This window comes from Condylura cristata, unplaced genomic scaffold (assembly GCF_000260355.1).
Source record: "Condylura cristata isolate star-nosed mole 26May11 unplaced genomic scaffold, ConCri1.0 scaffold00015, whole genome shotgun sequence".
NCBI classification, from domain to species: Eukaryota; Metazoa; Chordata; class Mammalia; order Eulipotyphla; family Talpidae; genus Condylura; species Condylura cristata.
In genome coordinates, this window is record NW_004567116.1 from 48,202,951 (window position 1) to 48,218,034 (window position 15,084).

At 36.0% G+C, this 15,084-nt stretch overlaps 1 protein-coding gene across 3 annotated transcripts in view; it reads right to left on the reverse strand.

Annotated features, from left to right (window-relative positions):
• SYTL2 (synaptotagmin-like 2) overlaps positions 1-15,084 on the reverse strand; it is a 109,128-nt gene that overhangs the window by 1,714 nt on the left and 92,330 nt on the right. For all 3 annotated transcript variants that reach the window (XM_004683261.2, XM_012725523.1, XM_012725524.1), the window contains 7 exons: positions 14,489-14,608; positions 12,978-13,147; positions 9,843-9,945; positions 7,622-7,792; positions 4,265-4,343; positions 2,132-2,231; positions 624-829 (listed from right to left, as the gene is read on the reverse strand). In XM_004683261.2, the coding sequence (XP_004683318.1) occupies positions 624-829; positions 2,132-2,231; positions 4,265-4,343; positions 7,622-7,792; positions 9,843-9,945; positions 12,978-13,147; positions 14,489-14,608 (949 nt within the window). The remainder of the gene's footprint in view (positions 1-623; positions 830-2,131; positions 2,232-4,264; positions 4,344-7,621; positions 7,793-9,842; positions 9,946-12,977; positions 13,148-14,488; positions 14,609-15,084) is intronic.

The window sequence follows — 15,084 nt, forward strand, 5'->3', positions numbered from 1 at the left end:
AAATAAATAAAAAATAAAACAATCTGTTAGAAGCACATGGGAGCAGTGGAGTGAATTCCTACATTGGTTTGGAAGTGATACTAGATCACCTTTAAGGAAGTGTGGTTGTCTTTAGTATCTAACAGAATGGAATTTGAATCTGGTCTCTGCCAGTTGTTAGTTGTTACTTAATTTCATGGATCAGCAGTTCCTCTAAGGATAGCAACTATCAAGAGAACTGCTATAAGGATTAATTGAAACAATGCAAATAAAGCATACAGTACAGTAACTTCATAAATGTTAGTTATTTTAAACGTTGCTACTGTTATTTAAAACATACTTTTAGTCTTCGAGAACCAAAGTTGTTTCTTTCTCTTTTTTTTCCCAAGAAAGAGTACCAATGAAGGCTTTCCTATTTTCTCTACAATACCTTAAGTTCTATGTGGACTGACATTGCAACCTATTAATTTGCACATCCAGAGTCTGTGGCATACAGCCTGACATTCCTTCACCTGTTCATTTCATTATACATAGCAGAAATAGAATCTGTTTTCTTTAGGAAGAACAGAGCAACACACAAACAAACCTCTAAAATCTACAGAAGACTTTGGCCTTCAGAGAGTTAAAAGTGGAACAAATGTTACCTGTCCCAAAACCAATCCGAAGGCCTCCCAAAAACTGGTTAGTTAATTTGTAGTGGTCCCAGACAGTAAGCTCTACACAGGCTTCCATAAGATCTTCAGGCCTGAACCCATCATACACCATGGTGTGATTGAAGACAGGGTTGGTGGTTCTTCCTACAGCTCTTGTTTTTTGGCGACTTTTCCTACTTGTGTCAGGAAGGATGGTACTATAATAGAAAAGATCATGGAGAAACCATTTCAATGAGAGTGAACATTTATGCTTTCAGTGCAGTTCTGCACAAATTCCGGGGCTTGGCAAAGGACGGAAAAAGAAGAGAGTGTTGTTGTTGGTGGTGTGGCATCATCTGGGAGAAACTCTGTGTGGAGAACAGACCAGGCTTGCTTTGAGTCCTGACTCTGACACTTATTGGCTATGCATTATAGAGAAAGTTACTTAACCTTTCAAATACTTGCTTCTTCATCTACAAGAAGAGGGCAGTGATGCCCACATCTTAAGGTTAATTTTGCAATTACATATTAAGCAAATGACTTGGTTCAATACTTACATATAATCACTGTTCACCCTGATAGCACTTTTTTGAGCTACCTTTAAAACTTGAAGGCATCTTCTATTCTTGACTATCTGTGAAGCCTAGGAAATTAGTATGATATAGACTTGAGAAAAAAAGCCTGTGGAATTTGCTAATTTGATTTTAGGAATAAATTATATCTTGGTAACCACTACATTATTTTATTTTTATAAAATAAAATACATTATTTTTTTTTATAATAATAATGAATTTAACCTACCTAGCTCATCGAGAGAGGCAAACCGATTTGCAAGGGTTGTAGAACAGGAGATTGACCTGAACTGAAAAATCATATTAGCAGACTTCTGTGAAAGTCTGCTAATATGTGGTATAAGGAAAAAGACTGATCCTATATAAATAAAATTATTCAGAGGGAGTTAGGATTGCACACTAATATTAATTTTATACTATTTACTAGATACCAGACATTTATATGCATAACAGAAAAAAAAAAAGAAAAAACAAACCTTGCCACTTAAAATCCAAATTGTCTTAAGCTCTTATGAGCTAACAATTAGCAGGGATCTGCTTAGCAAATTATTTTCCAGACATTTGCAAGATGGTGCAAAAGGCCTCTTGCAAATCACCCAAAAATAAACATGGGCCAAAGAACAAATAAAGCAATTCTTCCTCTGCACTAGGGAGCTACAGGTTTGGCACTCTAGCATTAAATTTGATCTGTTCCTTGTACTGAATTAGTTCTCATCAGCAGAGGTACTGCCTAGAAAACTTGGCATTATGTATGTATGTATAAGGGCTCTGCTTTCATTTGTATCTTTATGACTTTACAACTAAATGAAGTCCTGAGGGTTTATGGCACAAATCTTTCTAATTCATGTTATCATTGCCCCAAAATATTTCATTTAAACTATGAATGAAACAACCAGCAAAGGCTAGCCTACTCCAGAATGAAGAAGGCAAGCTTATCTATGGCCTTACCATCTAACAAAAGAATTTAGATGGCTGCCCCTTAGCAGTGGGAGATCGAGGCATTCCTTCACCCAGATGTGGACTTCCCCAGTTGTAGGAAGCTTTTTACCTGTAACAGAAAAAGGAGATGAAGTACATTTTTACTGCCATTCCTCTCTTAACACTATTGCATCCAAAGATGCCAACCTAAAAATGGTTCTGTATTGCGATATGAGGTAATGCAGGACGATATGATCCTCACTGGCTAAATCTACACATTCTTATATTTCATACTCTGGCTGTACTGAACTCAGATAACTCTATGAAAGTAACTTATATTGAATGTAAGTAGAGAAGATTACATCATTCCTTTTGTTTTTTTCCTGAGTTCAACAAAATCAAATATACTTATTAACTAAGTGAATCACCCATTTGTAGTTATGTTCAAACACCTCAGTGAATTATGGGAGACATTTAAAATACGATGTGAGCAGAAAATAAGCAAACAGGTACTGGTTCTTCTTAAAAGTGGTTGCACCATTAATAGCTAAAATTATGGGCAGGAAATAACTTAACTGACATAGTGTAAGTTGTTTTTTGGGCTGAGTATACATGGACAGAGGAATACTACCATTTTTCCAGAAATGGGTTAACCCAATCATTACCCACCATTATTTTATGAGCTCAGTTATATGTTCAATCCTGATGCCTGGACTGTTACAAAGTATATGAAGAATACAAGAAATTCATAGTCTTGGGAAATATTTATAGCTAAGCTACAGAGAGTAATTTAAATTGAAAATGTAAAAATATAAAATAAATTACCAAGTTATTATTATGACATGATGTGACCAGTGTGGGTTAATACAGTCTAGCAAAGCTTTTGGAAAAGGTAGTAGGACTTCATTCAGGTCTTGGATAGGTTGAGGGGAAGAGAAGGCCATAATGGAGTAGAAAAACTACATGCACTCTGACTCAGACAATATACACTATGCATGGCTCCTACAACCAAGAAATAATAGTAGACAAATTGGGCAATGAGACTGGCAAAATTTCTATGCACGCTTACTATAAATGACAGAATACATTTACAAAAAAAATTGCCTTTAGGAAGATCTTAAAGTAATAAGATGGTTGTTTAGCAGCCTCTTGGCCTAAAGACCTGCTTTGCTTTCCCTGCAACTTTAAAAAATTGAATTAGAACACCATTCTAGTCACTGCCCACACTTGCCATTATTTCTTGCATCCCACTAGCTTCACTGTCAAGTTATTGACAGCTACTGACCTTGTAACCCCTGACTTCAATCATTACATGCATACAGAGTCTTAAGAAGAATAACTTGGAGAACTGGCCTGGGAAATGAAAAGAACTGATGCTCATTTCCTGCCAGACCTGAGGCATTAACATCAAGAATGTAGTTGGTAACCTTGAGGGAAAAGCTTTCTCTCCAAATGAGACCTTGAGAATGGAGGTCCAATGAGCTCTAATTTTTTGAGAAATTTAAATGAAACTTTCCATTTCCCACCTGTAAAAACAATAGTCTTATCATGACATTATCAATAGGTCCAAATTCTAAATACAGGAAGAGTCATTCACAATGTGTAGATACAAACTTTTTGGAGGTGAAATAAAGGGTAAAGCAAGAAAAAATGTACAAAAGGAGAAAGGAAAACACTGGATGATCTCACTCATGTGAAACAAAACAATGGAAATGACAAAGCCAAACAAGAAAACAAACAACAGCAAAAAATAAGGACTGTGAATGAGACTGGGGGAAATGGGAATTTCTCTCATGTAAAATGGATTGGTTTCCAGGGACTGGGGCAGGTGGGCAGAGGAATTGTTTAATGGGTATAGAGTTTTGTATTTGCAAAATGAAAACATTCTGGAGATCTGCTTCTAAAGGTAAATCTACTTAACACTACTAAAAGTACACCTTTACCACTAAATCATAACAGTACAATTTGTTATATTCTGTACTGCACAAAATAATGTGAATGTTCTAATTTAAAACTGTGAGTTGACTCATTTGGGCTGTACAATTAGTAAGTTAATATGCTTGTGTAGGGCTTTTAGCCTTTGAAAATATCAATTTTAAGAAATCCTTGGAGTGGGAATGGGTACGAAGAAGGTACAGATCTGTAGAGAAAATCATTACATACCAGGATTTGGTTCTGGGACATACTGGAGAGCTAACTTCATTTCACCTCTGTTTTCTGCTTCATGGGCAACTGGTGCTGTCTAGAAAAATAAAGTGTTGTCAGGAGGTGGGAGACAGAAAGCATTTATCCTACTTGTTGTGTAGGGGTCAAGCCATTCCCATTTCTAGGGCTACAAGTTACTCCTGAGTGCCCTGAGTTAATTCTCCTCCCCATCAGAGCTTGACCATGTTTTACATCTTGCAGAATTACAGTGTGCACCTTGGAAAAACCAGAAAACATTTAAACATCTTTTGTCCCAAAGATAGTATCACAAGTGGCCTGGCATGTTATTTTCTTTTTTTAGCCATTTAGTCAGTGTATAGAGTAATTTATTTATTTTATCTTTCTCTAAAGAAGTAGAGTAGGGTAGTATGAGGGTTCAGGGAAGTCAAATGTGATGTTTTTTCAAAGCTGTGTTAACCTGAATATTTTAGAACAAATGGGTAAATGTCTGTTTAAAAAATAATGCTGGGCAATTATTTTAAAATGTATAGTATTTCCAAGTATTACAGATGGTTTTACTTTCAAACTCTTCCCCTTTATGGTCTATTTCTAAACATGGCTATGCATTCGTAGCGCAAGGAAAACCAGTTAAAAACGAGATGCTCTGGACATATTCTGAACAATCATATCTAGAAAATCTTGAGTAGAGTTAGTGCTTCAAATGATTTGGACACAATATTTGGGAACCATTTCTTAAACGTTTGATCATAAAGATTTAAATATGTTTTTACCAATTGTGCTTGTCACTTCCAGCTATGATGGATTAGTTAGGATCACACCAACCCTCATACTGAGAACAAATGAAAAAGCTGGGCTCCCCTCTGTTCTCCTCAGCAGTTAATTTCAGTCCATCTGCCTGTTCTGCTCCTCACTCTGTTTCTAATGAATCTTCTTGCCCCCCACCTCTGCTCTGTACCCCAGTTCTTTTATACGTAAATAAATAAACAAATGTTTAAACCTATATAGGACTCATGGGTAAGATCTTAAACCTAGTATTCTTCTCTGCTTTTTACTTTGAGCATTAGCTGATTTTTCAGTAGTGCCACACTGAAAGCAAAATACCTAGTAAAAAGAGACTAAAAGTTTAGCAGGACTTCTGGCATTCTTTTGGGGTAGGATTATGGCCATTTAAGAAGAATGGTTTTACAACCCCATCAAAAAATGGGCAGAAGAACTAAAAAGACACTTCTCCAAAGAGGAAATGAAGATGGCCAACAAGCATATGAAAAAATGTTCAACATCACTCGTAATAAGGGAGATGCAAATTAAAACCACAATGAGATACCACCTCACCCCAGTGAGAATGGCACATCTTCAAACAACTAGCAACAACAAATGTTGGTGAGGATGTGGAGAAAAAGGAACTCTCCTGCACTGCTGGTGGGAATGCAAACTAGTACAGCCACTATGGAAACTATTTGGAGGTTCCTCAAACTGCTAAACATGGAGTTTCCCTACGACCCAGCAATCCCACTCCTAGGTATCTATCCAAAAGACACAAAAACACTGATTGAAAAAGATACCTGCACCCCCATGTTTATTGCTGCTTGATTTACAATTGGAAAAACATGGAAGCAGCCAAATGCCCAAAAGTAGATGACTGGATTAAGAAGATGTGGTACATATATACAATGGAATATTACTCAGCAACCAAAAAAGAGAAACACATGTCTTTTGCAGCAACTTGGATGGAGCTGGAAAAGATCATGCTTAGTGAGATAAGTCAGAAAGAGAAAGAAAAATACCGGATGGTTTCACTCATAGCAGGAGTATAATGGACCAGGCGAGAAAATAACAAAAATAATGAACAACCATATACCAGAGACATTTTGCAGGGGTGGAGTGGGGAATGGGATCAAAAACGGGGGTGGGGAAGGAAGTGCACGGGATTATGGTGATGGCACATGGGTGACTTCGTGATGGGAAACCTGTGGGGATTACAGTTGAGATGGGGGGAAAAAATGTACAAAATGATGTAAAAATAAACTGTCATAAAATAAAATGAAAGAACGAAAGGAAGGAAGGAAGGAAGGAAGGAAGGAAGGAAGGAAGGAAGGAAGGAAGGAGGTTTTAAAAAATACCCTAAATCAGTGGTTTTCAAAGTATGGTATTAGGCTAGCATCAGCAATGCCTGGAACTTATTAAAAATGCCTCTTCTTGGGGGCCTCCCTAGTGGCACAGGGTTAAAGTCTCAGAACCATCAAGCTCTGCTATTGCCATCAAACTATTGCCAGCCACTTCAGTTCTGCTCTCCACTCTGTCTCTGGTGAATCTTCTTACCCCCCACACCTGTGGCCTAGACCCCATTTCTTATATGCATAGATAAATAAACCTTTAAAAAACATAAAATGACTCTTCTTCAACCCTGACATGATCTTACTAATTAGAAACCTTGGGAATAGGGCTCAGAGGGTTTTAAGCAGCCCTTCCAGTGAATTGGATACATGTAAAACTTGAGAATTACTTTTCTAGACTTTTGGTGAGAAGCCCTAAAAGATCTCAACCTAGAATATAGGCAAAACTTCTCTAGATCAGATGAAAACTGCTGCTATTGGCTCATTCTCAGACTACATTAAGGTTATCATCATGATGGCATGTGACCAAAAAAAAAAAGTAAAGCCTTTCAAAGGATCTCTAGATTTTTTCATAGACAATGTGCAGCATACAATAAAACTGGCACATCAAAATGAAGGATAAAATTACCAAATTGAAATTAAAAATGAAATAGATAAGGGGAAAGGGATCCAAAGGAAATATGCTGCATTATTAGTTGTTAAGCAGTGGGCATGTTAAGGTACTGTACATTTACAGAGGTGTGAAACTATATCTCTAAATTATACACAGTGTTCTAAGTTAGTATTTCAATAAATGCAATTTTCAAGTATACTTATAAATGAGTATAATTTTATAAAAAGACAAGAGACCTATGAAACTTTAAGATATTAGTTTTCATATACACACTGTAAATAATTCTGATTAATATATTCAAAAAGATGGAAAACATTAACAGAGTAGAACCTGTAAAATATAATCAAATAAAAATATAAATCTGTAAAGTACAATTACTAATAGATGGGTATAACAGGCAATTAGACATAGAGGATAAGAAAATTAACTGAAGACAGGTTAGCAAAAAATAGGCAGTCTGAAGCACAGAAAGAGGAAAAAAAGAAGAAAACAGGAGAAACATGGCCAGAGTGAAAAGACATATGATCCCAAAATATGGATACGCATTCTGAATTTAAGTGAATTTAACAGTAGCTTTCTCCTATCCACTAGACTCCAAACCAATCCACCAAAAAACTCCAAACTCACCTTTTGCTTCAGGGGGTACCACTTTAATTGTTTATCCTGTTTGTTCTCCCAGTCCCAAGCTTCCAAATCAAGTTCCACTTCCCCTAGAAAGCTATTGCGCTTAAAAGTATCCCGATGCCAAACAGACAGGTTCAACTTCTGCGTCTTTAAGACCTGCTTTTCGATATTATACTGCAGTTCAAAAAAAGAAATTAAAGTGTAAATAATATTACTTTATGTCTAAGTTATGACACAGAAGTTATGTCTAAGTTATGACCCATTTTTGTGGGTGAGATGTTCTCATCTGTTAGATTTCAAGTCTCAAGAATATTGCAAAATTATTGTATTCTAAGTATCTTGTCTCAAAGAGCTAAAATCCACCTTCCACAAAAACAGATTTCTTTTACCCCTGTGCAAAGCAAACTGGGGCTCAAATATCACAGCTAATAGTACATCTCACAGCAGTAATAGATTGCTAAAAACAAAGCTAATTATTCATTTTACACTCGGTGGGCTTTTAATAGTTCTATATTTAACAATAAATCAAATATATCAACCTATATATCTACAACATAAATCAAATTTAATTTAATCTAAAAATACAAGTTTAATCTAATGATCTGTTTTCTATCTCAGGAGAGTATTTTATAATGGACTTACTTTTTACAGCAATTTGAATTTCATAAAAAAACTGAGGGGAAGACACAGAGTTCCATATACCACCTGCCCCACATACAACCTCTCCCACTATCACTATCCTCCATTTGCAAGTGTTTTTTGAAGAAAAATACTTCTTTTTTCCACTTCATATGGAAAAAGCTGAAAATATTGGCATCCTAACAGTTTTTCATCTTAAATGTCAATACATGATTACATATAATCATGAAAGGGATAATACTTTTAACCTAAAAATAATCTCTTTTTGATGTACTATTTGAATATCCATTTTGGTTAGAGCAGACTGCCTTTCTCTGAATTTACCATTTAAATTAGCTGGTGTTTCCTGAATGCAGGGTTGAAGTAGCTGACCTAGTGGTAATTAGGGTTCTGGGATATAGCACAGTCACACTGTTAGGTTAGCCAAGGTACTAGGATATAGCATAGTCACACTGTAATTAAATACTTGCTGATTTACCCAGGATCACTAAGAGCTACTCAAACTGCTGCTTCTTTCCTCCAAGGATAATCAAATAAAATACTTGGACAGAATTTTCAGAAAAGAGGGAATGAATAACAAGTCTTAAATTTCTAGTTTTAAACTTTATGTTACTCATGACTGAGGTAGCATGATGCAGTTTGGGAAAAAAATACAATATTTGAGCCATTCAGCTCAAATATATTCAGCTGTTGAACTATCTATCATTCCTATTTTGAACAGATGCCTACTGTACTAAGTGTCAACACTATTTAATACATGTTGATCACGTCACACATATTAATTCTTTGATGTTCATAGTACTGAGGTAGGTAGCTATTATTATTTTTCTTTGCAGATTTCATGTACAGACATGTTAGGTCACTTACTTAAGGGTGTAATGTTTATAAACAACAGAGTTGGTTCCTTGCTCTCACAGAATTTACAGTTTAGTGGGAAAGCAGACAATTAAACTACCTGTTAAGTGCTGAGTGATGATATATCCTGTGCTGGAATAAGATGACTGATGCCACAGATGGCAGGGAACTTAAAGGTTATGGCAGCTTATCATAGGAAGAAGCATGTAGACAAGACTATGGGGAAGAATGTTCCAGCTTGAAAGAACAAAGTCCTAACAGCGTGAGAAAATAGTTTCTCCAAAGAACAGAAAGGAGTCAGACTGGATAAAGACAGTGAAATGGAAATATAAGCTGAAGCACAAGTTGTGATGGGAAGGATGGTAACAAGGATGGACTTGACACTGAAGGTAAAGGAATCCTAAAAGAGATTAAGAAGAAAAACAACATGATCAGAATTGTACTTTAGGAATAACTTCTTGGAAGCAATGCTCAACTTTATCAGCTGTATAATGTGAGCGAGTTACTTTATTTCTCTAAGCTTCATTTGCCTCTTTTGTGGGATTCAGATAGTACTGGCTAGGCAAGGTATGTAGGGAGTGAATGAGATGATGTATACAACATTCACAGTGTGAGTTTCCTTCCTTCTTCTCTGTTGGTGAATGATTTCATCTGTAGAGATACTACCCAAGAAGAGAGCTACTTAAGTGCATAGGTCACCATGTAGGACTTTCCAAGAGTTCATAGATACCCGTAAGATTTCATTATACACAGGATTCAAAGTTTTCTTCACTACAAGTGTTTTCTTCTTGCCCATTTTGTCCTTGTCTGGTAACAAATAGCTCTTTACATATCTAAAAAGAGAATTAAACAGATAAGAAGGTCAGAGAAAATTAAAGTGATATTTTCAACTCTTACTTTTAAAAATGCATTGACAGAAAAAAGTACTTTATGACGCTGAGAAAAGCAATAGGCAATAAATCTTTACAATGACATCTTGATACTTAAACATTAAAGATGTGCTGTGGAAATGATCATTTTATATTGTTTTAAGAACTTTCAGGCCATCCCGGGTGACACAACGGGTTAAAGCCCAGCACTACAAGCGACCGACAGCCACTTCAGTGCAAGTTCTATCCCCTGCCCCAGAGGTGACCCACATGGCATGGCAGACCTCTCCTGTCTTGCCCGCTGCTCCGCTCAGCAGTGTACTTTGTCTATCTGCCTGTTCTGCTCCCCACTCTGTCTCTGGGGAATTCCCTCACCACCCCTGCACCTCTGGCCTGTACTGCAGTTCTGTATGCATAAATAAATAAATCTTTGGAAAAAAGACATTTAAAGCAATGCTAACTAAATTCCTTTTTTCCTTTGACCTTATCTAATGTGCGGCCAACAAACATCATTCTCTTGGCTTGTTTCCTATTCAGAGAAGGCTTTGGTGCTCACAGACTTTGTTATAAAAGCTTTTTGTTAGTGTCTTGAAACAACACTTAGCATATCTAATCAAACCACATTCCGTGTAAAAGAAAAAGATATTGAACCCATTTGCTTGTATAATAAATGCAAAGGATTGGGCATATGCTGGCAAAATAATTAAGAATTAGACTTCTTGTATAGTGATGAGTGGATAATAGTATTCAATTTTTGCAAATAAGCTAGAATACAACTAAATCAGTGATTTAAAAGGATGAATTGGTAAACTCCCTTACAGTTCTTCTGTAGGGTGTAATTTAAATATGAAAATTACATAATTCTAGAACCTCAACTATTTCTGCACCACTGAATGGGATGAAGTATGCTCCATAAGTCCTAATTTCAGAGAAAGTCTGAGACTGTCATGGAAAAAGCTGAAGTTAAAAATCCTCATTTTAGATGCACTATACTCTCAGACTTCAAACAAAACTACAATTCCATTATAATAAAAACAGCATAGTATTGGAACAAAATCAAACACAGAGACAAGGGAATCAAATTGAAAGCCCAGAAATAAAGCCACACACATATAAAGTCAACCAATCTATGATAAAGAATCAGGAACAAGGAAAGCCTCTTTAATAAATTATGTTGGGAAAACTGAACTGCAACATACAAAAGAACGAAACGAGACCACTACCTCATATCATATACAAAAATCAACTCAAAATGGATAAGATACTTGAATGTAAGAACTGACACCATAAAATATACAGAAGAAAACATAGGCAAAACACTCCATGATATAAACCTCATAAACCTCTTTGAGTATTCTCCAGAAGCAAAGAAAACAAAGGAGAAGATCAACAGCTGTGACTACATCAAACTAAAAGACTTTGTACAGAAATAGAGGCAATAATTAAAACAAAGAGACATCCTACTGAATGGGAGAAAATACTTGCATACCATATAATGGATAAGGGGCTGATATCAAAGATCTACACAAGTCAAGAAAATATAGAGCCAACCCAATCAAAAAATGGGCAAGAAGGGCTAAAAAGACACTTCTCTAAAGAAGAAATGCAAATGGCCAACAGGCATATGAAAAGATGTTCAACACCATTAATTATGAGGGAAATGCAAATCATGACCACAATGACATACCATCTGATACTGTTGAGAATGACCCATATAAAAAACAACTAGAAACAACAAATACTAGAGATGATGTGGCAATAAAACAACCCTCTTACACTACTGGAGGGAATGTAAACTAATCCAGACACTATGAAAATCTGTGTGGAGGACCCTAAAATTACTCAAAATGGTTCTATATATGATCCAGTTATTTCACTCCTAGGAATATACCCAAAGGACACAAAACCTCTACTTCAAAAGGAAATCTACACTCCTATGTTATTGCAGCACTATTCACAATAGATAAGATATGGAAACAGACCCTCCCTCATGGCGCAGCAGATTAAAGCACAGCACTAAGAAGCTAAAGCCACTTCCCCATGAGTTCGATCCCTGCCTGCCCTGGAGGTGACAGACCTCTCTCCTGACCAGCCCGCTGCTCCCCTCAGCTGTGTACTTCGTTGATCTGCCTGTTCTGCTCCCCGCTCTGTCTCTGGTAAATCCTCTCACCCTCCGCATCTCTGGCTTGTACCCCAGTTCCTTATGAATAAATAAATCTTTTTTTAAAAAAGATATGGAAACAATTTAAATAACTCAAAATAGATGAATGGATCAGAAAGCAGTGATACAGTTATACAATGGAATATTACGCAGCAATCAAAAAAGCGCATGCCATCAGTGGCAACATGATGGAACTGGAAAGAATTATGCTTACTGAAATAAATCAGAAGGAAAAGATAAACATTGGATTGTCTTACTTATATGTGGAATATAGAGAAACCAAACAAAAGGTCAAGAAAAAGTCAAAACTAGCAAGCTGACTATAGATCTGCAGCCTACAGCAAAATATGGGGAGGATGATGTAAAAAAAAGTCCTCATTTGTCATTTTACTATCATCTGAACTCATGTAAATAGGTGGCTTATCTTTGTGTCCTTTTTTGTCTGTAAAAAGATGTAACAACCCGTCTCCCAGCAGTAGCACACACACAGCGGATATTATCCTCAAGGGTTTCTTCTAATTTGAAATATTTTGTACTCCTCTGACATTTTAATTCCTCAGAACTTCTTTTGTTGCAGTAAACTGCATGATAACATTATCTATATATGTTTCAGGTGTGCATCATTATAAATCAACATGTAACTTTTTTTGTTTGATAACTTTGGCATATGAATTTATAAAGTAAATAAAATAGCATTTCCCCCCAACTTTTCAAATATTCCTTTTAACACAGTCATACACATACCCTCCTTTCAATCACTTTCTTTCCTTCCTAATTTCTATAAGATTAAGAATTTGAAAACTAAGGTGAAGTAGTGACTCCAAAATGTACTTACGGGTCTGAGCGCTGTTTTTTAGTATCTGCTGCTGCTAAGTCTTTACATTGGGCCACAAAAACATGCAATTCCTTCAGTGAGTCCACATAGTCAATTGCAAACTGAATACTTCCTTTCACTTCCAGATTACCAAAGTCTCCACTATAAAGGCTCATCACACTGCCACTCACCTGAAAACATTGGAAACAGGTAATATTTGTCTATCATTCTTGAACTCAAAGAGAATCAAGGATGTTATCCTTACTTATCATTATTTCTCCATTTTGAATATTAGAGTTATTTTAATATGGCATAAAGACATTCCAACACAGATACCCTGACATGATATAGGTGATGACTAGCATTTTTTAAAAATACCTCTATAAGAGATAGAGGAAAAATGGAATGCAAAGTCATTTAGCTGCTGATACATTTCAAAGCAGGGTGACTTTATACTAAGGGGCATTCAGAGTTCCACTTTAACGCATGCTTAGTATTTAAAATGTTAAAGAAAAAGTATATGAGAAAAGCCAGTCATACAAATCACAGTGACACATTGCTCCAAGGCACTAATTGAGGCCACCAGAATGGGAGGGTATGGATGGGCATTAAAGAGAGGAAGGGAAGCCAAGGGACTCTGATGAAGGATACTGGATGCTTAAGTGTTGGGGATGATGTAACATCCATGTGAAGAGAGGGGAATCCATTAAACCATACACAGTGTTGTTAGCCAATATTCAACATTACCACAATTTTTAAAAAGTCCAATTTAAAACAATGGATAAATAAAAAGGAATTTTACTGTTATACAGTGAATCTAAAAAAAATGTTTACTCTGAGTCATCAGCTTTTAGAGGTCAGGAACACTAGAAAATGGATGATTGACAAAGGCAGGTTAGTCTTTTCAAGACCTAACATTAGATTTTTTTTTAGCAGAAATTCCATTAAAATAGGCTTCAATAAAAGGTTTGAGAAATACAGATATATTTACTTATGTATTTGTATATCCAGACTGTGTGTACAAGTAATCAGCTCAAAATCAGTAAATTTCAAAATCAAATCTGATCAATTAGATTCCGGAAATTTTTCTTTTAATATCTTATTCTGAATTCTTCTACTAATATAAGGTAAAAAATCAGTTCCATTTTTAAAATATGAATAACTACTTTTATTCACCAGTCTAGCTAAAAGAGAGTTATAATTCTTTATCTGCAAATAGTATACAAAAGCTTATGTGATATAAGCAGACTTTATAACTTTCCCAATCTATCGCACAGAAAAAAATGTCTTACTGATAATTTAGTTGTATTTTTAAAGTATTTACTTACAAATATAATATAAATGAACCCATCATGCTTAATAGAAAGGAGACAGGAAGATTAAGCTAGCCAGAGCTAATTGTGGGTTAGAGAAAAAAGCTGGTGTCCTGGGAATCTGAGAAATACAATAGGAGGCCCTTTATAGTAGAGGGAGCATAGCAAGGTAAGGTTCACAGAAGCAGAGAGATTAACACAGAGCTTTTGTTTACATACAGAAGACAATGATGTCATGCCAGAGGAGCTGCTAAGATTGGTTAAAGAGCTGGGGCTCTTCTTGTGTCTGCTGAGCTGGTAACTGCTTTCTGATGCTGTATCTGTTTCTCTGCCATCACTCTACAAGACATCATATACACAAAATTTAAATGCAGTCAAGATCAGAATCTCTATTCAGGCAAAGAGCATAACTTGGTCTCCTATGGATCTATGACATTTCCCAGGTCAGAAGACACACTAGTGCTAATCGCCAGAGAGTGGGACTCGGGATGTGGTGGGTGGTCTGCCTTAGACCTCACCTAAGAATGAGGGCAGACTTTAGCCACCTACATGTTTCTATATTTACAAGGTGGACCCAAGATGCTATAGAAGACTGCATAACTGTGAACTTAACATTATATATTTATATTGTTTGGAGAATTTTATCGCTATTAGAAAAACTAACTTTAGCCAGAAAATAAAAAGGTTAAGATTGACTGTCAAAAATGTCATGCTTCATTCCTCTCATTATTAAAAAGCCTTTAAGTTCCCTAAAAAAAAAAAAAATCCAATCTTCCAGTTGATACACTATTAAATTAGGACAAAAAATGCTAATC